Genomic DNA, 25,164 nt, shown 5'->3' with positions numbered 1-25,164 from the left:
AAATAAATGATTGGCTTTGGTGAGTCCACAAAGTGGCCGGCCATTTCCAGAAATGCTCATTTCCCAAGTAATGACTGACAGGCTTAAAAAAATAAAAAGCTTTGAAACACATGTAAATACTGCAATTTATAAAGATCAGATCTTTCAAGATTGTTGATAAGAAGAATCTGAGCATCAAGTGTTTCATATATATTTTTTGTAGCACTCACTCAGCCAAAAAATTAAATGAAGTGAAACAGAGTAATTTCAATCTAAACAGTTATCCGCAGAACTATACTTTATATACAGTTTATTTCACTAGAGATTTTAATTTTATACATAGTATAAAGGGGTATCCTGATATCACACATATAATTACTTTACCGTACTGTTTAAGAACCAATTATTTTTTTACATAATACAGTATTAAGTACCATATTAATTAAAACAAGTGATTTTTTAAAAAAAACCTACATATAAATGGATGTTTATCATATGCACAGTGCAGGAACGTTTTTATATCATTGTAATCACAAAGTGTGAATCTAAAATACAACACTGCGATTTAAAACTAATTTATACTCATGATGTCCTGTGTTGTAGACAGACAGACTTGATTAACCTTTGTTTCAATTACCAAGCAATGTTAAATTCCAGACAAACAGCAGCAGCTTATGATTTTAAAAAGATACCTTCCACAGTAACCCGACTTTTACAAAACACTGGCTTATCCCTACTTCTGATCTTGACAGTGTCCTAAAGAAACAGAAAAATGGCACAGATTTCATTTGGAATTCTTGGATAACTCATGCTAAATAAATTCCTTATTACTTCCACAAAGGAAATCTGAAGAGCTTTTAAGGATGATCGAAGAGGTAAAGATGGAGATGTATGGGCAGAATTCTCAGAATTTTAGTAGCAAACGGCAGGACTTCTCTTCTGCAAAGAGGAAGAAAATACTGCAATATAACTCAAGTTGTAAAATTTACAAAAAACAATTGTGGAAAAGAAAGCATTCATAATGTAAACATGTCAGAGACGATTTCTTCATTTTCCCTTTTTGTAGAGTGGGGCAGTGGATGAATATTAGCTAATAAGAAACAGACGTCTTCCTCAGAAGAACCACTTCTCCATCACAGAATACGTGTGGTAGTTGTTGAGAATTGCTAACATGTTTTCTCCCTTCCCTCCCCCCCAAGTTTCAAGTTCAATAAATAGTAGAAAAATAATCCTTTACTTAAAAATCTTGAGATGCATTGTCCTGGGTTCCATACAGCAATTGTTGGAGCAGTGAATTTTCTACACGCAGAACAGCAGAAAACCCAACAGCCTTCCCCCCACCCCACCCCCATCTGGCACCTTTTTAGTCTTCAGCTGCACAGATTTCTGCTCTTCCAGTTAAGGAAACCAAATCATCTCTGGCTCTTTTGAGCTCGCTCTCTCCCCCTTCTCTTGGCTCAGCATAACAGGGCTTCCAGAGTTTCAGCTGCTGTATAAACTTGTATCCCTGTTTTTGGAGGTCTAACATGCCTCCTGCTCCATTTTCTTAAATGTTATGGCAGGTCCATTCATCACACACATTTCCCTTCCATTCCAGAGCCAACCTTACATTTATGAAAATGTAAAGCTTTTATGCCTAACAGTTTACTCAGGAAGTTAGTTAAATCGTTCCTGGTAAAAAGCACAAAGCAAAGCTGCCCATTGCTGCATGGATCATTGTTCACAAATTATGTTTCTTTTGCCGTCATTCATTAGCACTCTGCATCCACAGTGTGTACCGTGACTGCAGCCTGTAAGTGGTGGCTGTGGTGAAGAGTTGGGTGGTGCAACCGATAGTGGTGAAACTTGTGACTCAACAGTGCAGCTGTCTGAGGGGGGGTATCCAGGTCTAAGTCTTCATCGTGGTTTCCGACATCCACACCGGCCGATAACGGGTCATTATTGCAGGGAGGATTTTCACTGTCTTCCTGAGGACTCATAGTGCTGTAGCCTAGAAAATAAAAACAACTGGATTAAGAATTAAGAGCAAGACTAAAAGGTCAGTATTCCACAGTGCTGACTGCCCCAACCGGCATGCAATCAGAGGCAGTCTGTTCTTTACAGAGAATAAACAAGTAGCTGCTTTAATTAAGGGAAAAGGGAAAAAAAATCCCCTATAATTTTGAAACAGAGGCCCTTTTCCTGCCACGGTCTTTCTTTGGGAGCCTGTGAGTCTGTAGTATACCAAACAGCAAAACCAATTATGCACACAACAGTTCGCTATGGAAGAACTGTTAGCACCAATTTTAAAAACAGAAGATAGCAGAAATTTTGGGGGGTTGGTATCTTTTAGGATATTACTTGGATTTTACGAACTGACAAGACATAAGCGGGGTCCACTACCTCCACCTCTATTCATATCAAACTACAGCTTTGCTAGTAAGGATCACCAGCTATTCTATAAGTAGCAAAACTTCTTCACATCATCTTTTCATATTATGTTTTATCATAGTATTGTTTTTTTAAATGGAAAAGAATGTTATTTGGGTCTATTTTCAAAAAAGCAAGCATATGTGTTTTTAATACTGGTGAACTTTCCATAAAATTAAAGAAATCTACTGAATCCATGTGGAAGTGTTTTCCACAGGTCCATTAAGCCAAATAATACATACTTTTCCAGCTAAACATGCACACATAGCGTATTTAACTTGAGCCTCTTATTCCTGCAAGGTATCTATTCCTGGAGTCTGAGAAGATAAAAAATATTAAGCATCTATACAAATAATGAGACATTACATTCACTGGGATATTCTAATGAAAGAATGTCACTAGAAAGTTAGCTAACTGCTAACTGTTGCAAGACAAGATCATGTTTTCGCTAGCAGTTACTAAGAGACTCAGATTTACCACTGGTCAGATCCAGTTTCCACTATTCTAAACAAAACCACGCCTCAATATTTCCAAATGCAAAAATGCAAACAAAATTCTAAAGTAAAAAGACCTCGCTTTAATTAAGAAAACATGCCTTTTGAGAAGACTTTGGCTAAAAGCTGAAAAAACACCAGTGCTTCTGAGCATCTCAGTTTGTTGGGTTTTCAGCTTGAGACACCTAAACCAGGTGTGTTATAAATATCAGGGTAAGTACCCAAAGTTGGTTCTCACCTTCCATAGCCTTGGCCCTGGTTTCTAGTTGGCAGAGAGGAACCAGGGAATAAAACTGGATGGCCCTTCGAAGGAGAGGAAATTACAGAAACTAAAAATAGAAGTGTGAATTTATGAAGAGGTTGGACAGTTACCCTCATAACCCTGATATGTTGATGAGAAAGATGGTGAGGATATGTTAGGACTACAAGAAATGGAGCAAAGGTAGCATTATCTTAGCCAGTCTGCCTCATTACAGGTAATTCGACCTCAAATCCAGGATAATTCCTCCTAGATCAAGATTGTGCCTCTTTCAGACATCTGTCCATTCACGTTCCAAGGCTTTGGTCTTGAGGTTTTCTGTTGCTGAGCAATTCCATTAGTGCAACCATTGTCTTAATAACAGAACAGGTCTGTGATAAGATACACAGCTACCAGGACATGCAACTAGAGCTGATGTCCGTGGCAAACTGCCTTGTCTAACCCCCTCTTAACTTACATTAAGCCCTCCTCATGAGTCAGCAGCATGACACCCTTCTAACTGCTTTTAAGATTTAAGACCGCTTAGTCTCAGGGCAAGAGAGAGAAATCAGAATTCCCTGAATCCTGAAAAGGGTTATAATAAGGTGGAAAAAAAAGAAAATATACATAGTTGAATACTCTTCAGTGTTATTTACATACACAGATAATGTTGACTGTTTGTTTACTTTATTTGCTTAAAAGGTGACATAAGATGTCCTCTGTAGTGATGGTACTGACTGAACGTGCAACAGAGGAGCCAAGGAAGCATCTGACTCATTTACCTCTAATCCATGCTTACTTCAGCTCAGCAAATGCAGGCATCCAGCACACATTGCTAGAACGTGTATTTTATAAAAAGATTGGCATGTCACATGTAAGAAAAGGGCAGCAGACATGCCAACTTGACTGTGAGGAATTTGCTTTCTCGTCAAGTATGAGGTCCATTATCTTGACTGAACATTTAAATCAATTGTTACGGTTGGCTGTGGAAAAAGAGTCCAGTAAATGTAGTAACGTTGGTCTGAATTCCAGTCCCCCGAGCAAGCTAACAAAACCCAAGAATCAGATACAGAGAGCCAGGCATTGAGCTGGTGTTACAGTACTGCTCTTACAACAGCTCCCTCACTGGACAGTATCATCTGCTGAAAGGTGTCAAAACTGTTTAACTGTGAAGCAATAAGGAGCAAAGGTTTTTGTTTTGTTTTTTTTGGCAACCTTATCTGCAATGTGCCAGACATCTGAAGGAAACCGAACAACTGCAATCATTAACCAGGTATCAGGGCAGCGGTTCAAGGTCTTACCGTGGTCGCTCTCGGTCCCCGAGCGCCCCCAGTACCGGCGTCTGCGTTCGGGGCTATGGGCGTGCCGCTCTATTACCGCCGCTATAAACCGTGTGTTGCTGACTGGGAGAGAAACAGAAACAGAGCTGGTTTTAAAGAAAGTGCTTTCACTGAGTTGTATCAGTTGGACAATTCAGTCACAGGGAAACAGACTTTCTGTGAGCTCAGTCTTCTCAAATGCTACTTCTTTTAAGAAGTAAGACCATCGAACCACAGCAGGAGGGTAGGAGTAAAGAGATGGTGTTTAAATGTGTAATAGATCAAGATCAACGCATTTACTTCATTTGCTTTGATCAACAGACGTTAGAGAACTACTGTACCAGTGCTAAAGGAACTAAAGAGGCACTGAATGCCCACAAAGACCAAAACTAAAAAGCACTTGTAGAAGCAGTAGATGCAGGCCACAAAACTCAGACATGCTTGTTTCTCAGTCTTCACAGGTTGGCACAGTTCCAAATCCTGGGTTTGATTTAATCCTATTTAGTTAGGGATGAGAGATAGGGATCTGATCTGACTTTGGAGCTCTCCCAAATGTTAGGTACACTGGCTCATCCTACAGTACAGCAGCATCATATATGAAAGTGCCATTTTTGCTGAATAGTAGGGAAAAACTACCATCCCAAATCAATGCGGGGAAGATTTACTGACACACTTGTTGAACTGACGTGCCAGACTGTGCTCTCCTTCACCAGGCTGAACAAAGGGAGGAGCTTTCCACCTTCGATACTGGCACAAATGCAATTTTAGAACTGCATCAGAACAATTTCTGGCACTGATCATGGAGAGGTAGGTGAGGGTGGCAAAAGAGAAACTTGCTCCACACATAATGGAGAATACTTTAAGCAAAAAATGAAATGTTTCAGTATGAGACTGAAGGTGCACCCTATGTTACAATTTAAGTACACTGTCCAGTCATTTTCTAATCAGCACAGGATTTCCTCACATTTTTATTCTAGCATATAAGAAAACAAACAGCTCATTTACTCTTAAGCTAGCACTTCTTACAGAAAAGTGATTTGGTACTTACTGATTCCTCTGTCTTCATGGCTGTCATCGTCTCTCTCGTCCCTATCATTTTCCAGGTTCGACATACGCACTGACATTTCTACACACCATTACAAACAGAAAAATGCAACTGTTAAGAGAAAAATTTTGGATCAACTTACTAATGGCTGTCACCCTGGTAATATAGTGGAAGCACTTTGCATTACTGTGTGAAGAGATACGGTTGGAGCTTGGTACGCTCTATTTCCAAGACAGATGGGACTAGAAATACTACATAAGTGATATGCGCCATATCCTTGAAAGGAACAGGCTTTACAGGAGAGAAAAGCTTTAAAGACAGTGAATCAATTCACAATAAAGGTAGGATAATCAAATATAAAGGTAATTAGGATAGATAACTCTTCTCACCTGCATTTTCTTCTGCCAAACACAATTTTGTCTCTCTGGCTTTGCTACAAAAACAGCCTCTCATCATGTCCTTATAATGGCACCCCGACCCCAGAAAGGCTTCTATGCCCTGCTCTAGTAGCCATAAAAGAAAGGATTTTGCTTTCTTTTCCTTTTTTTGATTTATGTATATAGATCACCCATGAACATGAGCATCACATGGAACAGAAATGGGAATACGAGTAAAAAAGACACAGCCAAAACTGCCCAACAAGCTGAAGGGGTGTGAAAACTGTAATACTAACATCATCACCAGTGCTGTGCAGCAAGAAATGGATTTGACCAATGTGCTATCACAAGGTCCAGAAAACTCTAAAGCTGGGCTGATCACTTTAGCTCTAGAAAAAACTTCCAGAGGGGAAATGTTAAGTTTTTTGTGCACATCTGTCAGGAGGCAGCAGGTCTGACAGCACCCAGGAGAGGGCAGTAATACACAAGCATGCTGGATGAGACCTTGCTTTTATAAAGGTTGGAACTGGGAAATAAAATAGGGTAAGGCATAGAGGGGAGAGAAACAAAACCAAGGGAAGACTTCTGACACTAGATGGAAGTATGTGTGCAGTATGTGCCCTTCTTCTTTTTTAAATTCTCAAGTACTCTCTCTCTCTCAAGAGTTATCAGCTCACCCTGCGCAGCCAAAGGCGACATGTGCTGGTGACTCCTCCGATGTATCTGGTGGCGATATGCATATACTGCCAGGACGAGCACCATAATGCAGCCCATAATGCCTCCAGCCACTGGCCCAACTGGTGCGCTTTTTATCATGTTCAGAGTGATTACCTCATCTCCTAAATCAAAAGGGATAAAACAGGGGGAAAAAAAATAAACACTGTGCAGAAAAGTTCAAATCAACATCTCTGAAGACTAGAGAAGGCTTTCTAGGTGCATAAATGCGCACACACAGGAAAGCACACTTCCAACAGAAATTCAGAGAGGGCAGCACATCTTAAGGACAGGAATATGCAAGAGACACTGGGCTACATGAAGACTTTCAAAAATATAATACTCACAACAGACCCGATGCCATTCCTTTACCGCTTGATGTTCTATTTTAGGATAATTCATGGCTAGCATAAAAGTTAAACATGCCACTTGAAGCACGCACTGACATTGAAAGTGTGTTTCAATATACAAGCAGCTAAATATAACACCTGTGTAGAAAGCCAGAGTTACCTATTGCTCCCAAGTCATCCACATATGGGCTCTTTGCTCCCACAATGCCACCAAAGCATTCTTTCTGAGGGGCACAGTAGGATTTATCCAGGTGGGTCTTTCCATCGCTGTCTACCATACACCACTCACAGTCCAACACACCAAAGCAATCCCTGAAAATTAAAAACAAAGACAGAAAACACTTATCAAGTCCAGCTGCATCTTGAGCAAGCTTCTTCCAAGCCTGCTTGTTTTGTTTTGCTTTTTTCTCTATCGCTCAGACTGAGCAAAGGGAGGACTTCCTACTCGCAACTCTGATGAAACATTTCTCAGGATGGTGAAGTCTGAGTAAGGTCCCAGCCCTTTTCCGCGATCCTCAAGAAGATGCAGGTAAGGATTTGGGAACTCTAGTCAGAGCACAGCATGTTCTCACAGTCTCCAGTTCCCAGAGACCGCTCATAGCTAGCAAAAAATAGAGAAGCCATTAAGCTGCTCTCTGTAATGCCAGCAGGAGAAGAGAGAAGCAGGAAACTAGAAACCACCAGGAAGCTATCAAACCTCTAGTGTGCTCCAAGCTCACCACCGTGGAAATATTCTCTGGTGTATGTGAACACTCTGGTCCACCTATTCCCCCAGAAGGTAGACAAACACTTCCCTTTTGCTCTGAGGATCATCTTTTCAACAGCAAATCTGTTCTTCCACTTGCAGAACTGCTGGTTCTCATAGTCACAAAGTGTGACAGGAAAGCCATTTGTTTGCTATTAATGGTGTTATGTGACTCAAGCAGGAATACTGAGGTCTTATATTTCTGCACTGCAGCATAATGGCATCAGTGGTGGGTGTTATAACAGTCAGTCTGGTAGCGGACTTTTTTTTCTTTTCTTTTTTTTTTTTTTAACTGCATAAAGAAGAGCTATCTTAATTTAAAGAAACAGCATTCCTAATCATTTCAAGAACACAGTGTATTTTCAGGGATGGAAAACTCCACTTTACCCGCTCTCTGTTCTCTGATTGCACTGAGTATTAATACACTGTGGCAGAGCATCCTGCAGGCTAGGATCAATTGCTGTGAAAGTCATTGGCTCCTGATGAACTTCACAACTAGGATTCCTATATTGGGGCAAAAAGTAAAACCTTGTGTTAAAAGAAGTAGTCAAAGCACAAGCATCGAAAAAAATTACCTATTACAAAGCAGCTGCTTAATTATGTTAATAAAGTACTGTATAATGTATCCTGTATCAGCTATAAGTTAGCATGAACAAATAATCCATTTTGTTAATTCTGTCACACATCAGTTATGCCATTAAACACATTTGTTCTCACCTGCTTTCTGCATTAGTAAGGTTGCCAGTACATTCATTTACCTCCAGAGGGCACTCACATGGGCATTCACATTCATTTTGTTCCATTCTTAAGTGGCAAGAGAAAAAGAAAAAAAAGTGTAAGCATCACACATTACACTCATAACACTAACTCCACAGCACAGCTGCGTATCAGTGGTTCACCAAGGAGAAAGGTGTTCAGTAATGCTTCTCCCTCCTCTCAGGGGAAGGAATTGCTCCTATCCGGCACTGAGACCCAGGACAACACTTTAATGGAGCCTCTCGGATGCAGCCTCATGGCTGTGACACAGTAGCCACCTTGCTAAATCTAAAAAGCAGACGACAACCCCCAGACAAGTCTTCCTACAGACTCCGACCTAGACAAAAGGCTCCGTTCCAGTGCAACATACACACAATGATGCTGATACAGTCAAAACCTCACGCAATCAGAGGCCCCCCCCCCATGAAAAAACCATGTTAATTCACATAAAACAGTGGGTATTAATATCCCAGAGCAAAGGGCCTGATCCACAGATTATTCCCTCTCTGAGGAACTACATCAGTCATGGTCTTTAACGCTATCCTTAGAAAGCATATGAAAATGTCAAGAAGAAACTACCCAGAATTTTTTATTACACATTAACAGTATGGCCAAGGATTAAAAAGCATTATAAACCATCCTGCCCCCTAGGAACAGCATAGGTAAAGCGACTACTTTGTTCTCACTTCAGTTTTGCACTACACATTTAGCTTACAAAATACAATTTATGTACTGTGAAGCAAGACAGCAGCAGTCCATGCCTGTAGCAGCCCGTTTATTTCCCATCTCCTGCTCACCTGTGGCAGTTGAGGCAGAGCCTGTCCACCATGCTGCAGGCACAGAAGGCAAGGGAGTCGCAGGTTTCATTGACAATTCCCACAAAGGCGTTGGTGCCCGGGATTCGCGTCAGCCGGTATTTGGAACAGTGACTACCATGCACAAGGTTGGTCAGATCCCCCTAGGAAGAAACAAGTAGTGTCACAAGGTAGCAGGAAAGCCCTTTTCCAGGGCGCCGCAGTCCTCACCCCTCCCAAGGCAGCCTGCAGAGCTGGGGGAACACGAACACATTGGACAGCCTTCATTTCAGATACGATCCTTGTAAAATCGTTCAAACTGTTGAGTTTTCCCTATCTTCCAAATTACCATTGGGTGAAAAGACTTTGCTAAAGATAGAAAAAACATGCTTAGCTTGTAAACAGTATGACATATGGCAGTGGGGTCTAGCCTAACACGCTGCTGCGAGCGGGTTACATTTCACTCGAATGCATCATTCACCCCACCCTTCCCTGCCGTGCCGGCCAGCTGTACCCTTCCCAAAGAGGCTCCCTTCTAACTGGGAGGCACCACCAAAACTTGCTGAAAACTTCCTGGCACACATACTATAAAAATACACCACAGTATTCCACAGCTGCGATCTATTTGGTAGGCAAACTCATCCCTGATTCTGATTTGCATGACACAATCTTAAATTTTTGCTCTGTCCTATACAATTTCCTTTACAGTCATATACTTTCCTATTTTGCATTTCAAGTGTGGGGGAAACATTCAAATGTATCTGACATAAATGCATCATGACATAACTTTCAAATAATTCTGACACTCATTTCCCACCTTCTCCTCCCAGTAATAATTGAAAAGTATTCCACAGAGCTCAGGATCTTTTGCATTATTTTACAGTGATCTTACAACAGTGGATCTGTGGCACTGCAATCAGCATCCATGACACAGTAAGAGACGACAGCCTTTTTTGGTTCAGATCTCCAAGCAAGGCAGAGAACAAGAGGAAGCTTGCGTATGACACACTGGGACCACTGTGCAGCCAGATCTTCAGAAGACTGCAGTTTGACAAATTATACTCTGAACGCTCACGTACGTATTCTCAGTAAACGCACCTGCTTGGCCACCTAGCTAAAAGTTATTAAAAGCCTTTACTGTCTGTATCTCAGGAGGATATGACACGAGTCAGAGTTGGAAACGAGATGTCAGGTGGCTGGACGAAATGCAAAAAATCCCAACCATTACTGGAAGCTTCTCACCTAATGCTAGAGAGCTGCTCTCATTTTCGTGTTCCTGGACTAGACTTTGCAGACATCAACCGCGGCTGGCCCATTCTCACATCCATACCCCCTCGCACGCCAGCTGACTCCTCATACAAGCACAATGTGTGCACTGCAGATCACTGATCTCATGTTTGCAGAGGGCAAACAGGGGCCAACCTACACAAAAGGCTGGCCTTGGTGTCATTTCAGCTGATGCTGGCAGGGATTTGTGTTCCTACCAAAAGAAATTCAACCTAACCAACATACATTCAAAAGCAAAATAAAACACACACACACTTACCACTAAGCTGGTGTTAAATTTATAAAACCGCTGAACTGTTCTGTCGCTGAAGCTGTTGCAAAGGTTTTTCTTGACGAAGTTTGGGTGGTTCAGAATGTCATTTGCTACCAAAGGCTCCTAAAGGGACATGAGTAGGATTTTATGCCTTTTAAAACATGCACAAACAGCAACTTGTCTACATTCTTTACTACCTCAGAAATTAAACAGGGTAGGACTAAACCATGGAAAAAGGAGCCAAACCTTGTGTGTAATGTGCTGTTGTTCTACCGGCGCGTGTCCTTTGGGATCGATGAGGGTTGGGTGTGCCACGAGATATCCTCTGTCTTCCATAATAAAGCACCTGCCCCACAACAAAGAAAGTGTATAGTCTCTGATTAGACTTCCTTGGGTTTTATAAAAATATGGTGAAATATAATTACGAGCCTTACATCTGGAGTAAGAATTTTTAAAGGCTTCCATTTAATAAAAACCCATGACCATTAAACAAGTTCATTGGAAAATGTATTTAAAGAATATATCAGTATTTCCCTGAAGCTTTTAAACCTGTTACTCTTACAGCAAGCCTGGACAGACTATCAAGAACATGAAAACGGAACCGACCAGAAACAAAAAGAAAGGCCAATCGGTGCATTGTCAAGTCTGATTTGGGAAGAGCCAGAAATAAAATATAAAGCATAATGAACTTCAAAAGGTTTAACAGTTTATTAATCTATCCTATTACTAACTGAACAGAGATTCCACACACTCATTTAATGACCTCCTGCTTTAAAAGCAGCCTTGAATTCAATTTTAACTGACGGATGATAAATCACCTCTATTTAATTCTCAGTTTTCCCAACCTTTCCTCTCCCCCTTTCCGGTTCTTCATTAGTTTCCCCGTGTGATCTCAGGGAAATTGTATCATATTTGTGCCCCTGGATCCTCACCTAGAAAACAATGTGCTGTGAGGTTTTAATCTGTAATGTTTGGTTCCATAATGCATTACGCGATGCCTCTGTTCTCCAGTTTGGGTTCATTTGCTGATTACCAGCACCCCAGAACGACTGCAGATAAAAACACTTTGTGGAGATACATTAAAAAAAAAAAAGAAAAGAAAAAAAGAGCCTGCTGAACTATTAGAATCGATCTCTCAATATTTGCACACGTTCAAGCAAAGGCTATAAGCATTAGTTCCGGCTCCTCTGTACGGTCTAAAAACCATTTAACAATGTGCCTGACATTCCTGATTTCTGGAATGCAGAGACAGAATAAAGCATCTGACCCCTTTTATTATGAATAGTTTTTAATCAGGAAAAGAAAAAAAACACTAAAAAACAAAAAAGAACTCCAGACCTAAGACCCCGATACTCCTTTTACACATCATCAAACATAAAAACCCCACAAATCAAACAAGAAAAGAAATGGCAGAACAGCAGAAAACCACTTCCCTTCCTAAATTTTAGGTTTAAAAACAAACCAGCAACAACAATGCCAAAACCATGTTATCAAGTTACTGAATACCCAAACTACAGCCTTTTTTTCACCCTCGTGTGACCTCATCTGGTCAAAGAGAAAACACAGAGAAAAAAAAAAAGGCTGAAGATATGTATTACTTGAAAGAAAAGAAGATATGTATTACTTGAAAGAAAAGGCTTACCTAATTTTGTTCCCTCCATCTTGGTTACAAACTGGTAGCAGGTCCATGAGAACTTTGTAGAAGTATCTCAGGGTAAAATCAATGCCCATCACTGCTACTGAATGTCCTGAAGACATTTGTGCACTGCAAAGGGAAAAAATAATACTAATACAGCCATCAAAATGTTTTTGCTTAATTACTCAATTCCCTATTTAACAAAAGACACTAGGTTCCCTGGCACATAAATGATCACCTCAAATCCATACCTACCTCCCGAAGGACCTAGTTTTCACTGTTCTGGATGGAACAACACTTGGTTTCTTAAACTGAAGAATGTCCAGTGAGACAATTTAGATCCAACCAGCACTTATTTTCCATTTAATTCTTATCAACATAAATTAGGATTAAGAATTCCCCGAGCACATACATAAAACGACCTCCTCTGCTTCACCACGTGCTCTAGCTGCCCCGGACCCCAGCACTGGCTACAGGGTGGCAGCAGCCTCCTGCAGAGGGATGGAGCTGCAGCAGCCTGAATCCCTGCAGCCTTTACGGACTCAGGGGCTTTTCAGCACTTTGTGCAGCTCTTCCTGCTCACCCCCGACGGTCGGGAAACAAATACAAAGCTGCTATAGAGATTTTGTTAAATCTCAGTTCACTAAGGTTTTTTTTTTTGTTTGGAGAGAGAAACACACGCATTTTTACTTCTAATCCAAAGCCCGTGTCTGTACTATCAGTACAGTTCAGATCTTCCAAGTGTAACCTCTCACACAGCGAGAAGTCACTCCCCGCTGGTCCTAACTAATGTTTAGTCGTTTCCTGGAACAGAAGTATCAGCATAGGATGCGAAAGCTAGGAGAAAGCACCATTTCTCACTTGGTCATTAGTATTTTCTGTGGTTTTATTCCCCTCCAAAATGAACTCATCTGCAGATAACAGAACTTGGTATCTGCAGATCACAAGCCTTCTATGTGTAGCATTGAGCCCACGAATTTTAGTCAGCTGAAAAAAAGCTCAGACCTCAGTACAGACCTAGGTACAAGGCTGACTTGCATTGGGCAGCTAGCCTGCGTCCAGGCACTGGTTAACTAGAACTGGACCAAACACTTCCCGTGGGCAAAGCACGTCCTCCTGACGGGTCCTTTACCTGCACAGCTAGTGGGAATTGAACATGACTAATACAGCGATTAACCTGACAACTGCCAAGCTGACAGCCAAGTGACATTTAAAACCATGTCACATAACAAATGTTCAGATTCAGTATATTTCCCCAATTCAGGGCAACCAAAAAATAAACATTTGGGGAAGAAGCAGAATCTGACATTTCTGTGGATGCTTGTGAGCAGTACCAGCAAAAGCTGCCATGAATTGCAACGTCTTGTCCATACTGAAAAAGTCTGCTTCGTTCCTATTTTTACACACCAGTCCAAGCATATACACAGTTACCTTAGCAACTGATACAGAGACCCACAAAACAGTCTCATGTTGATGCATGGAAGTATTTTCTCCTAACAGATCTGTAAAGGAAAAAAGCTCTGCTCCAAACAGCAATGGTATCTTATCTACGTTGTTATTTTTCCAAAACTTCCTGTCCTGGCAAATTCCCATCTCCCTCTCAGCAGAGGAGTCCAGATACTGAAAAATTCCTGAATCAAGGCACAGCTCCCCGGGAAGCTGGACAGAAGAGCAGCAAGGCTTGGGAACAGAGGCCTGCCGATACGGCAATAGAGGAAAATAACTACTGTTCAGGATGGCGGTTTACGGAAATGATTGTATTGCGCCGTGGCCTGCAGTAGCATGAGGCTGGACCGCACAGCGAGGGAATCCCCGTCACTCCGGTGTTCCTACAGCAAATTCTCATGCTGCTGTCTGGCGTGTCACGGATTGCTTCTGGAGGCCAGAATAAGGCCCCTCGCCTCCCTGAGGGACACGACGTGACTGCTTCAGCCTCAAATTGCAGGGTATGTTATTCTGTGTCTGTCTGGGCCTTACACTGACAATAAAAGATGCATTTGACTTGCTACTTTTTAAAGTTTAACTTTCTAAATAATTTAATCTCTTAGGATAAGAGTAAAAAAAAACAAAACAAAAAAAACAAAAAAAACCCAAAAAACCCCCCCCACCAATGTTTGCAAAAAGGAGGTAACCAAATGGCACAGCCAGACTACCCAATGCAGAGATTACTGGCAACCTCCTACGCATATGAAAACAATCAAGTTTACTGGACTGAAAAGTCTGTTTGCTTTTAAAGAGGTACAGCAAAGATGCAGACAAAGCTAACCCTCAGACTAGTGTAGGCATGCGTAGGCCACGCTTCATGGTCCAGGCAGTGTGGGCTACTCCTAAACCTGCACAAAAGGGAGATGGCACAGGAGCAGCATGCTCAGCTGCGGGACCCATAAGCCAAGGCGGAGCGCTCTGCACAGGAAGAACGGCTGCCCGCGTAAAGCCGGCAGGCCCACGGGAGTGCGATTCCCAATGGTAAGGCCTGCTCCCTCTCTCAAAATCCTTATTCGCAGGACTTCTGAGGACAATTCTACAAATTTAGTTCTTGACTAGGTTTCAGTTCCAGATAAACTAATGTTACAATTTAAACCCACGCAATAGTTTCTAATGAAAGTACATCTATTAACTCTACTGTTTTCTGCCTTTTTCTTTTTTTTTTTTTTAAACTAAGAACTGTTTGGCAATTATAACTGCATGTGACTATAATCTTTAGAGGTCATATTTATCTAGGAATCACATTCCCATCTGCTTAGCTTTGTTTAACTGTTCTTTAATCACGCTCTAATAACCCATGCAAGCAGTTGTTAAAGTGAACTGAACCATCTCTTACTAGACAGAAATCAGAATTTTCATTAATTACGCTTCTCTTCTCAGAGAAGGGCATATTTTCTTAAGCAAATTTCTCTGTGAGAAACCACACAGGCTGATACTCCTGCCAAAAGAGATAAACAGATGTCATGTGGTGGGAAAATGCAAACAAAGCCAAGATGTCACCGGAGAAGAGTAGAAGGGCAGTGTCCTAAACTCTGCTGGATTGGTGATCTGCAACTACCAGCGCCAAGTTAAAAGTTATACCTTCTTACTGGGAAGACATTAAATGGAGTCTGTACAGAAGCCACCTGTTCGATGAAAACCTTGGAAAAGACTCCACACAAAAACCCAAATGAGTACCTAACATTTCTGAAACTTCCCAGTGTTTGTAATAGGAAGACTTAGTACATAGTCTACAAGTAGCATGCAGCTCATGAGCTCCTCTGACATCATATATCTCAAACCAGGGGGATCTCAGTTTTAGGTTGGATGCCTGTCCAGAAGATCTTTGAAACAAAAAATGTCCGGTCTTTGAGGAAAGGATCATTTCAGCACTGAAAAAATATTCATAAAAGAGAAAAACTCCACTTCTCATGGTGGTAATATTAACTCTGCTGAGAATAAAGAAAACACTAACACTATCAACTTTGATAGACAACTAATTAAATGCTACTTTTGGAAGGGTACAATATTCCTTTAGCTGTATACGGTATTTTGATCCCAAAGGCATGGACCAGTGTTATCACTCTGATCGTTTTCTGCAATCCTGTAAGTACAGGCCAAGGTTTACAGGCTTTTCCTCGCGTTCTTTTACACCTAGAAGCCCTGCACAAAACACCTAGGTGCTAAATTCACATTGCTTGGAGTACTTTAGTTAAAACAGTCGTGTGAACTGAGCTTCACTGGCAAGTTGGCAGATTTCCTTTCATCTCTCGCTCCCTTCCAAACGTCACTCTGGTACATACACCTTCTGTGTGTGAATAACTTCAGCAAAACTGCAGGAAATTTAGAGATTAGCTGTCTTGACGAAAAAGTAGATCAGTCTACTTGGCTACCAGCAGAGAGGGAACACATCCAAAGCTGCTGTATGAAAGAGCTCCCTCTCCCCCTCCTATATCCTTGTCTTGGGTACACAAAACCTCATCTCACGTTCGTCTAGGAGCACGTTCTCAGCCAATCAATCTTTTCTTCTATACACTGCTATTACTCATATATTAATAAAGCTACAGAATATAAACCTATTCATATACAGGGATTTTTTCACAGCATTTCAATATACTATTTCCACTGCATCTACACAAGGTTATGTTCCATTTCTTCAAAAGCACTTTGGAAACAGCTTTGGTTTTCAGTTCTTGGACATGTAGGAATTACCCAGCATATTTCTGCCCTACCCCTCTTTAGAAGGTAATTCAGAGCATTCTTGCTTGACACAAATCTCAAACCACAATTTACCTGGAAGAATGCACCGTGTGACTGATGGTAACAACATAGCCTGCCCCTCCGACATCCAAGTAGGGACCAGTGAACGTTATCAGGCCTGGATTAGCCACTGCGTGCAAGTACCTAAGGGAGGCCAAAAGAAACATTCTTGATTAGTGAGAACTGGTTACTTTAAACCTTGATTTCCCAGAAACACAGACAAACACTGAATTCTGCACACAGTGAAGAATGTGCTACTGTATTCAAGTTTCTGCTTATGGATCTTAAAATTAAACAAGTACCTAAGCATAATTAAAACCCAGAACTAAAACAGACTAGTTCAATAAATGGTTCCTCAGCACATGCAACCACATTAAAATAGCTCAATTCACTTCAGGGTAAAATACGTATAAAGTCAAATTGCTCATGTTTTTTTCCAGAACAATGCACAACTTGATGCTCTGAGAGCTTGATTCTCATCTGGCAAGCATGATCAAAATCATTATATTGCAAATGCAAGAGAAAGTACGTCTTACAAGCAAAACTGACACATGAAAATTTAGAAGGATGTCAGAAAATGATTGCAAACTACTATTTTTTTGAAAAGTACTTGTCAACATAAAATAAGCCACAGTCCAGTCAAATACCTTCCTACTGCAACAGGAAAACTTATAAAACATTCTAATTGTTAAAATCACTTTTCTGTATGTAAAGACTATTACCCTGTTTTTTTTTCCTTGGCATACATACTTGCAAGTTTGCACTGTGTTGTGCAAGTAGCTCAACTGACTTCTACTTTATTACTAGTCTGTTACTCTTGCTTGCATATTCTTTCCAAAACACTACCCTTTGGCTGTATATATAAAACAAGCGACTATCTCATGTTGCATACAAAGGCTTTTTTAAAACCACAGATAGAAAAAAAATATCAGTAAAGTGTGGAAGTAAAAAAAAAAAATTCACAAAAAAAAAATGGCAGCTTTAAAAAAATGGAGACACAAGATTGTAAAGCTATATTCAGTTCGTTTACAGCACGAATACACCCCATTTAACTTACCACAAAAAAAGAGCAAAATTCCATCATCTTATCTGTCAGCAAAAACATAAACAAGAACAAAAAGGAAGAAAACCTACAGAATTGGTAACCAGAAACTATGGTAATTATTTTTCAGGGGAAACATGGGTCAGGAGAGCTACAGACTGGCCAATGCCCAAGCAGTTCAGAGCCTTCCCCATACAGCCGGAGGGCTGGCTCTGAAGTTTGCATGTGCATTGTAGTTTTCCACTGGATTGCTCACAGCCACAGCAGAGCAGCACCTGGCTCCTTCATTTTTAACAAAGCACATGCCAAAACACACTCAAGAGTGCTCTCGTGTCTCAGGCTCTCATTTGTAATGTATACAAATATTTTCCTAAATCAGATGCTAGTACATAATTAATAGCGCACAGTCAAGCCAGCAAATTTCTATTTAGAATTAGTGAGGAAATCCACTGTAAACAAAACAAAAAACATTAAAATATTAATGACTACAAATGCCACAAAGAGCTGAAAACATTACCAAGAGCCAAATCAGCTAATCCCTAATGGATGAAAAAGGAACGACAAGATCAATACTGCTCCTTTTCTGAATATTTATTTTCCCATCTGCTACAGGAGGCATATGAAACAGAAACTATCGCTTAAAATAAAAAGGCTGAAATTAGAGCCAGTAAAGGCTTTAGCTAGCTGTATTTAAGCATCAAGCATTTTACCCATTATGAAAACATTTTGAGATAAACAGCTTAGAGCCGGCCACAATAAACAGGCTTTCTATGAAACTGATGTTAAATATTTTCTTTAAGATAATCTGCAGCTTTGATAATGGGACCCTGCAACTCACCATTGTCTGCGGGTGGGATCGAAGGCTTTGTCCATGAGGGAGCCGGGATAGATGCGGAGCACCCCGTTGGGGGTTGCTATGTACCGGCGCACAATGTAGCTGTTGAGGTTACTCATTTCCATCTGTGTCATCCATTCATCCGTGACGTGACTGGTCGCCATCACTTCGTTTCGGACAGAGAACTGCAAAACAAAGGCAGAGCTGGCAGGGGTCCCTTCAAGGCGCGCACGGAAAGATAATAAGCTGCTCGCAGGGTTTCCTAAAGACCTACTGGAGATCATCTAAACTCAATTACTTGTTTAAAATCTTCTCACACCAGACAGACCTCGCACATTCCAAGCAGGGAAAAAGCTGATTATAATGAAGTATCGTTGTCATGAGGTCTGCAGCTTTGAGCATTTGCTTTTTATTATAGGTAAATATAACTCCATTTGCACACAAAACAGAATTTTCTCATTTACATGCCTAAAAGCACAAAGATACTTCCCACTAAGAATTCCTTACAGCTTTAATTTTTCTAGAGTTCATTATAATGGTTGCTGCTGCAATTTTTTTAAATTCTTTCCCTCCTGGGGAGGGAGGTCCCTCTCTCAGCTCTTCCACTGTTTGCCTGCTGGGCTCAAAGCCCACTATCATAACTCTGCGCCCGCTTGGCCGAGGAGCGGACAGGACTCCTGAGGGGACAGGACTCCTTTCCGTGCAAGGTGGTGCCACACTAAAGCATCGCTGCAGCTCCACACCACCATCAGCATCGGGAGAGAAGCGATGCCGGTCCTCCACTCCTAGCACTACCCCATCAGCCAGGAGGCCAACCTAAAGGCATGAGACAGGCGGCAGGGAGGGACAGACAAGCGGCGGCACAAGCAGCACACCTTAAGGCCAGGATTAGCGATCAGCCGGGTGTTGTCACTGAGGTAGGCGGTGTAATGCTCCACCATCCGCTTTGTCTCGGGTTGGCTGAGATGCTCGTAAGGAGAAGAGAAACTGCCTGCAGACAGCATTACTGTAGGGCTTTCTAAAAAGAACAAAATATTAGAAAATTAAGGACAATGAATTGCACGTATTGTATAGTAAACCCACTCCTACCATGAACGGGGATCCAACATGGGGTCCTACGTGAGAGTGTGACCAGCGGAAAGAGTTGCAGCGATGCACCCCTTACTCTTGCGCCCACTTCTCCGCTCTCCTGTACTTCAGCACGAGAAGCGCACAACTGCTTCAGGCCGTAAATGGCCTGTGCATGAGGGCGAGGAAGCGCGAGGGCAACCACCCGAACGGGAACGCTCATCAGCACAGCCTGCAACCCATCTTCGACACTTACTTTTCATGCACATCTCTACAGCGCAGGATACACAGTTTATGATGAAGCACCCATTTCACAGTCATCCGGGCATAGCTTTGGACCATCAGGCTGTGCTACTTTCTGTAAGCAGCCAACACATTTTTTGGTTTCTGGTGATAGTCTTAATTCAAGCGAGGGAAAAGGAAGATCAGAAGCAGCTCTCTGCATCTGACATCTGCTTAGCTGTTATGTGTGGACCAGAGAGGAGATCTTAATGACAAACCAGAAATGACTAAATGGTATTTTAGCCATGAAAGACAGTGTAAAGTATATGGAAAGTAAAGCCCATACTGGGAAAACTAAGGCTGGCATCAGTGGAGTAACTAATAGCATCATAATGTAACAAGAATAAAGCTGAGAGTGGAAAAACCGGTGTATGAAAAAAAGGTAGACCGCCGAAAAGAGTCCAAGATGAAAGTGTCCTCAGCAGCACCCACAGGGAAAGGTACCATGGATGCTGCAGGCACATGACAGTCGGATCTGGCCCCAGGGAAAGCATGACCTAGTACTAAATACCTGCACCCACAGATCCAAAACTGCTGCACAAAACAGGCTGAATCAGGCTGAAGAGTGGGAAGGATGATATAGCATCATAAGATTAGGCATATAAAACGACTAAGTGCCTTGAACTCTCACACAGGACAGTGCAGAGCAGAAATAGTATCACAAAATCCAAATTTCCAAGCCAGCTCTCAACCCAACGGACCGTAGTAACTCTCCAGGAACAACCTTTCTTGTTTGAAAACACACAGAAGTGAGAAAGTTACTCCATCTATTCTGATCTCCATATGCTATTAGGTAGACTTTAGTAGCCTTGTTCTCAAACTCTGAACAATTTTCTGAATTACATTTTCTTAAAGACAACAGAATGTGGTTTCCCTTAAGAAAAGAAGGTTTTGTGATAAAGAATAAATTAATGATCTAGGTTTATGGCGGATAAGGCAGAGGAAAGCACAGAAGAGCAGCTTTGAGCTCCAGACAATTAATACATGGAGTTTTACAAGAGCAAAAGAGGGAGCTTACTAATAAGTAGGTAGCTGTCTGAGGCGACCTTCAGGATAGACTAGAAAGTAAATTTTTATTGTGCAGACACTGCAATACCTGGGAGGATTTTCTTTTTTAAAAAAATCCAGGATGATGATGATGATGCAGGGCTGAAGGCTGAGAAGAATGCTTTTTCTTGAATATGTGATCAAGGCAACCAGATTTCTCAGGGTGCAACAGTCTCCAGAGAAAAAAATCCACTAGGCTAAGTGAAGTGGTCTCCCTCTATGCACATTCCTCTACAGCACATCACCACACATCCAGCAACCATATGTGCTGCAGTCATCACTTCTGAACTTCTGCTGTAGTCCTTCATCTGCTTCACAGACCAAATATTCCAACTGCATTTTCCTTTGCATGAAGTTTTTCCACTTGCCAGCTTAGCACTGTGGTTTTTGAATATTTTCCAATTATATCTTGTATTTTTGGATATAAGACAACCCAAACTACGCACCAAATTCAAAAAAGAAAAAAATCCTGTGTTTTAAACAATTGGCAAAGCAGTTTCCATAGGTCTGTCAAGCTCCTCCACAGCTCCTCCAGTCTAATCTCACTGAGCTGTTTACAGCACTGCGGTATAGCAAGACAATATCACTATTCTGTAATCCACTATGAGACCTTCAAACCTTGCCACAAACAAAAGCAGTTAATTTAGAATTTTCTATAACATAGCACAAATTTTGGAGAGAACCTAATTTTAATACTTACTGTGAAAGCTTGCAACTTATGATGCTTATTTAAAAAAAAAACCCTATATTCTTAGGATATGTTATATTTTTTAAAAGATTTTGGAAATTCCCTATCCTTTCCAGACATTAAAGCTTCTACTGACATGTCAACTCTCCCTCTTTCCCAAGTGTTTGAGCAACTACCGAAATTAGTAAGGTGGAACAGAATCAGTTTAACCTATCAACAGCAGAAGCATGCTTTTCTGAAATGTGTCAGTGACCTGTGAATCTTTATGCAGGTACAGAAGGTCTGGAAACTTCAGACTACAAAAATTCAGAGAACATTAAAATTCTGAGTTTCCCCCAAAAGACATAACTTTTGACTTCAAGTGTATTGATGGTAGTAAATACTTATGGCAGTGAAAAATCTGCATAAATCCAAGGTCAACAGAATAGCAGTCCTGTGTGACTGGCTGAACTTCACCATACTCAAGTTATTTGCCAATAAGCTGCTTTAGAGCCAAGAGAACAGAACCAAGTTTTAAGCCAGGTGTGACATATCTCCCCACCCCATTTTCTGGGAACTAGATTGAGCAAGACTCGCAGGGCAGTTCTCTCTCAATCAAATGCGCAGTGCTATTGCATTCACCACGTAAGTGCGCACCAGAGGAAGGGCTGAGCAGGTTAGCTATGATCAAGCAGAGCTGCTCAAATGTAACGCTAATTAGAAGATCTGCCTTGGAAAAAAGCCTCTCAAGAGGAGAGTACTTCCACTGCTTTGTGGAAAGAGTTCTTCCTCCTGTAACACTCTACAGAAATAGGCACAGGGTATGGATGAAGCGCAGGAAGGCTTTACCTAAGGTTGCCAGCTGCTTGAAGTGCAGACAGGCATTAGGCTGGCCCAGCAGATCCAGGCGATGATACAGGAGCTTGCTGCTGGGGACAGTGTTGAGATTCTTAAGCTGTTTAACAGGTATTTCTGGCTGTATCACCACAACACACAGAATAAAGGATGTGTCTTGGACCTGAAAAACAAGGCAAGTCAAACTGAAACAAAAATATAGAAGCTTTATAGCATTTGTTTTCTATTTAGCCCTTATTCTCTTTTCTTGAATTGCTCCTGTCATCCTGTTTGGGAAGGTGGCATCCCACTTAGCCATGCTCTCTGGGATCACAGTTCCCACTTTCTGAAAACACACAACTCCCTTTCCAAGTATCTAATAAGGATTCGATCCTGCAGCAAACAGAGAGGAGAACCAGGCAGATAAAACATTCAGACCACATTGGTCTTCATGCAAGATAGACACCTTAGTCTTCAACAGTCTGATTATAGCGACTCAGTCCCACACAACCACGTTTCAGACTGCAGTAAATTATCCTATACATATTGAAGCCACTAAGTTGCATGCAGGGGAACCCTTTCCCAAAGCCTATGCACAAAATAGAAATATTTATTTTTCATTTAAAAATATATTAGCTTAATTTTATTGCTCAGTCACAGTTTATAATGCTGTTTCCTGGACACTTTTTGAAGCATCGTTAATAGGGGAGAGGCATCAGGCTCACAGCTGATGAAAGAATACACTGATGCTCCCATTATGAAGAATACTGACAAATTAACTGTCAAGAGTAAGACTTTATCTTTACCATTCTTAATTGTGTGTTGCATGTGTCACATGCTTTGCTGGTTTGTGTATTTTCTAAGCATGATGAAGTATATTGATTGGACTAGTGAAACTTGGAGTTGCCCAGCTGCTCTCTAAAGGTGTCTGATATTTAATGTAGTGTTTCATGATTTAAAAAATTAGCTCTAGACACCCTCCTATGTGAATTTCCATTACACGATGACATATTTTATCTTTTAAAACTGCTCAGCATAATCTTTTAGGTTGGATTTTTAAGTTAATACTGTGAAATGATCCACGAGTGCCCTACAAAGTTTGTTGACACAAAGAAGTTAGCCAATTATTTCTGGCATCAGCAAAAGCTGCCTGGCTTATATTTAGTTTTAGAGTCTCATTTTAATCCCTGGGTCAAGATTGGTGTTCAGATGTGTTCACAAATTAAACTGAAGAAAGGAAGACAGCTGCTAGAACCTCTCTTATTTCTGTTACTGGTAAGGAGAAAAAGAAACAACTCTTACAACAGGTAAGATAGCCTGTTAGATATCCATCCTACTCAGTTTCAATAACGCAAACTTTTATATAACTAATGTTCGTAAGAAAGCTCTTAAATTACAGCAAACATCATTAATGGCTACTGATATCATCTTTTTATCTAGTATGTCCTAAACAAGATATGGGAATGAGAAGTTTGACTTTTACCCAGTTATATTAATGGATCACACTACCCTGCCCAAAACATAATAACGGTAATAAAAGAAGAATGACTTAATACTAAACACTGCCTCAGCACTGTGCATGAACTTGGTCTCTGGTAGATATTTACGTGTCACCTGGCTTGCGTGTGACATACAGAGCAGTACAGATTTTCTTCCAGTGGGAAGACATGAGAATAATCACTGTTCATTATATGTCTTACATACTGAAATGAATGCCTTCCTTTAAGAGGACACTCATGAAGAGAGCGCATACATGTGTCCATATAGACATGTCTCTGAAGATTACATGGTAACAAGCTTGCAGCTATAATTTCATTGGTTCTTTACATAATAAAAGTGTGCAATTCAAATCTTTCATACTTCAATGTTAGCAAGACTTCATACTTTGCTATACTCAATGTATTAATATACTCTTCAATAGTTTAACTTACTTTATGCTACCATGCAACAGTTTCATTTTAGGTACTTACCATTTTCCAGGCATAGCTGACGTTATAGGCTTCTTTTCCAATTTCTCTCAACTTGTTTACATGCCAAGACAGTGAGGAGTTCACAGGGACTGTAATGATCTGACTGCCCAGGGGGATGCTACAAGGGCAAAAATAACATCCAGCATCTTATTAAACACCGAGAAAGCTCTTAAGCAAAACTCATCTACTATTATCATAACGATGAAGGGGTTAATTGTTATCTCTCTGTAGTGAAGAAAAGATTGCTCTGAACGCTGAAAATAACAGCATATTTTGCTGCAGCGTATGTGTACCAGCATATTTTGAGTAAAACCTGTCTTTTTCAACTGAAAAAAAAAAAGGAAAATAACTTAAGCCTTAAAATACTCTAGATTCATACACCACATGATCATAGCTTATCTTTTCCTGACAGTATGAATACTGGAATGGTACTCATTTACTATCAATTTAAATTTAGAATAAGAAACAGCAGGCAGACTTGAAATTAGACCTAATATTAGTGAGGTTTAAATCTGCAGAATTCTTCATGCATATCATGTGGTATCTTTGCCTATTCTAATGTTGCTTTCAAACCAGAAATGTTGAAATTTATGCTCGAAGACAAGGGCTCTTGTCTACTTTAACACCGTGCCAGTTCTTAAGTAGGGACTTCAGTATGAGAGTTGCAATGTTGGGAACAAAAGTATAATTTCTTCAAAGCTCATGTGAGACAGAGGGAAAGGAGGTAAAGAAGTACATGCAAAATGTGGAGAGTGCCAAAAGCACATTCATGATATGGATTACAATCCCACGTAGAAGT

The 25,164-nt window shown here is 40.9% G+C and overlaps 1 protein-coding gene across 3 annotated transcripts in view; it reads right to left on the bottom strand.

Moving 5' to 3' along the window:
• Positions 1-272: 272 nt before the first annotated feature.
• The window catches only part of CACHD1 (cache domain containing 1), a 105,890-nt gene continuing 80,998 nt past the window's right edge, over positions 273-25,164 (bottom strand). For 2 of the 3 annotated variants that reach the window (XM_026111583.2, XM_064516314.1), the window contains exons 12-28: positions 24,366-24,483; positions 22,411-22,579; positions 19,373-19,515; positions 18,501-18,682; positions 16,654-16,764; positions 12,403-12,525; positions 11,007-11,106; positions 10,767-10,883; positions 9,224-9,384; positions 8,388-8,474; positions 8,058-8,174; positions 7,086-7,237; positions 6,539-6,700; positions 5,488-5,565; positions 4,422-4,523; positions 1,339-1,969; positions 273-918 (exon numbers count right to left, since the gene is read on the bottom strand). In XM_026111583.2, the coding sequence (XP_025967368.2) occupies positions 1,731-1,969; positions 4,422-4,523; positions 5,488-5,565; positions 6,539-6,700; positions 7,086-7,237; positions 8,058-8,174; positions 8,388-8,474; positions 9,224-9,384; positions 10,767-10,883; positions 11,007-11,106; positions 12,403-12,525; positions 16,654-16,764; positions 18,501-18,682; positions 19,373-19,515; positions 22,411-22,579; positions 24,366-24,483 (2,161 nt within the window). In that variant the 3' untranslated portion in view covers positions 273-918; positions 1,339-1,730. The remainder of the gene's footprint in view (positions 919-1,338; positions 1,970-4,421; positions 4,524-5,487; positions 5,566-6,538; positions 6,701-7,085; positions 7,238-8,057; positions 8,175-8,387; positions 8,475-9,223; positions 9,385-10,766; positions 10,884-11,006; positions 11,107-12,402; positions 12,526-16,653; positions 16,765-18,500; positions 18,683-19,372; positions 19,516-22,410; positions 22,580-24,365; positions 24,484-25,164) is intronic. The other variant, XM_026111584.2, reaches the window with a different exon arrangement.

This window comes from Dromaius novaehollandiae, chromosome 8 (genome assembly GCF_036370855.1).
Source record: "Dromaius novaehollandiae isolate bDroNov1 chromosome 8, bDroNov1.hap1, whole genome shotgun sequence".
NCBI lineage: Eukaryota > Metazoa > Chordata > Aves > Casuariiformes > Dromaiidae > Dromaius > Dromaius novaehollandiae.
Note: the sequence above shows the minus strand (reverse complement) of the source record. Positions and strands in the feature narration are given on the sequence as shown.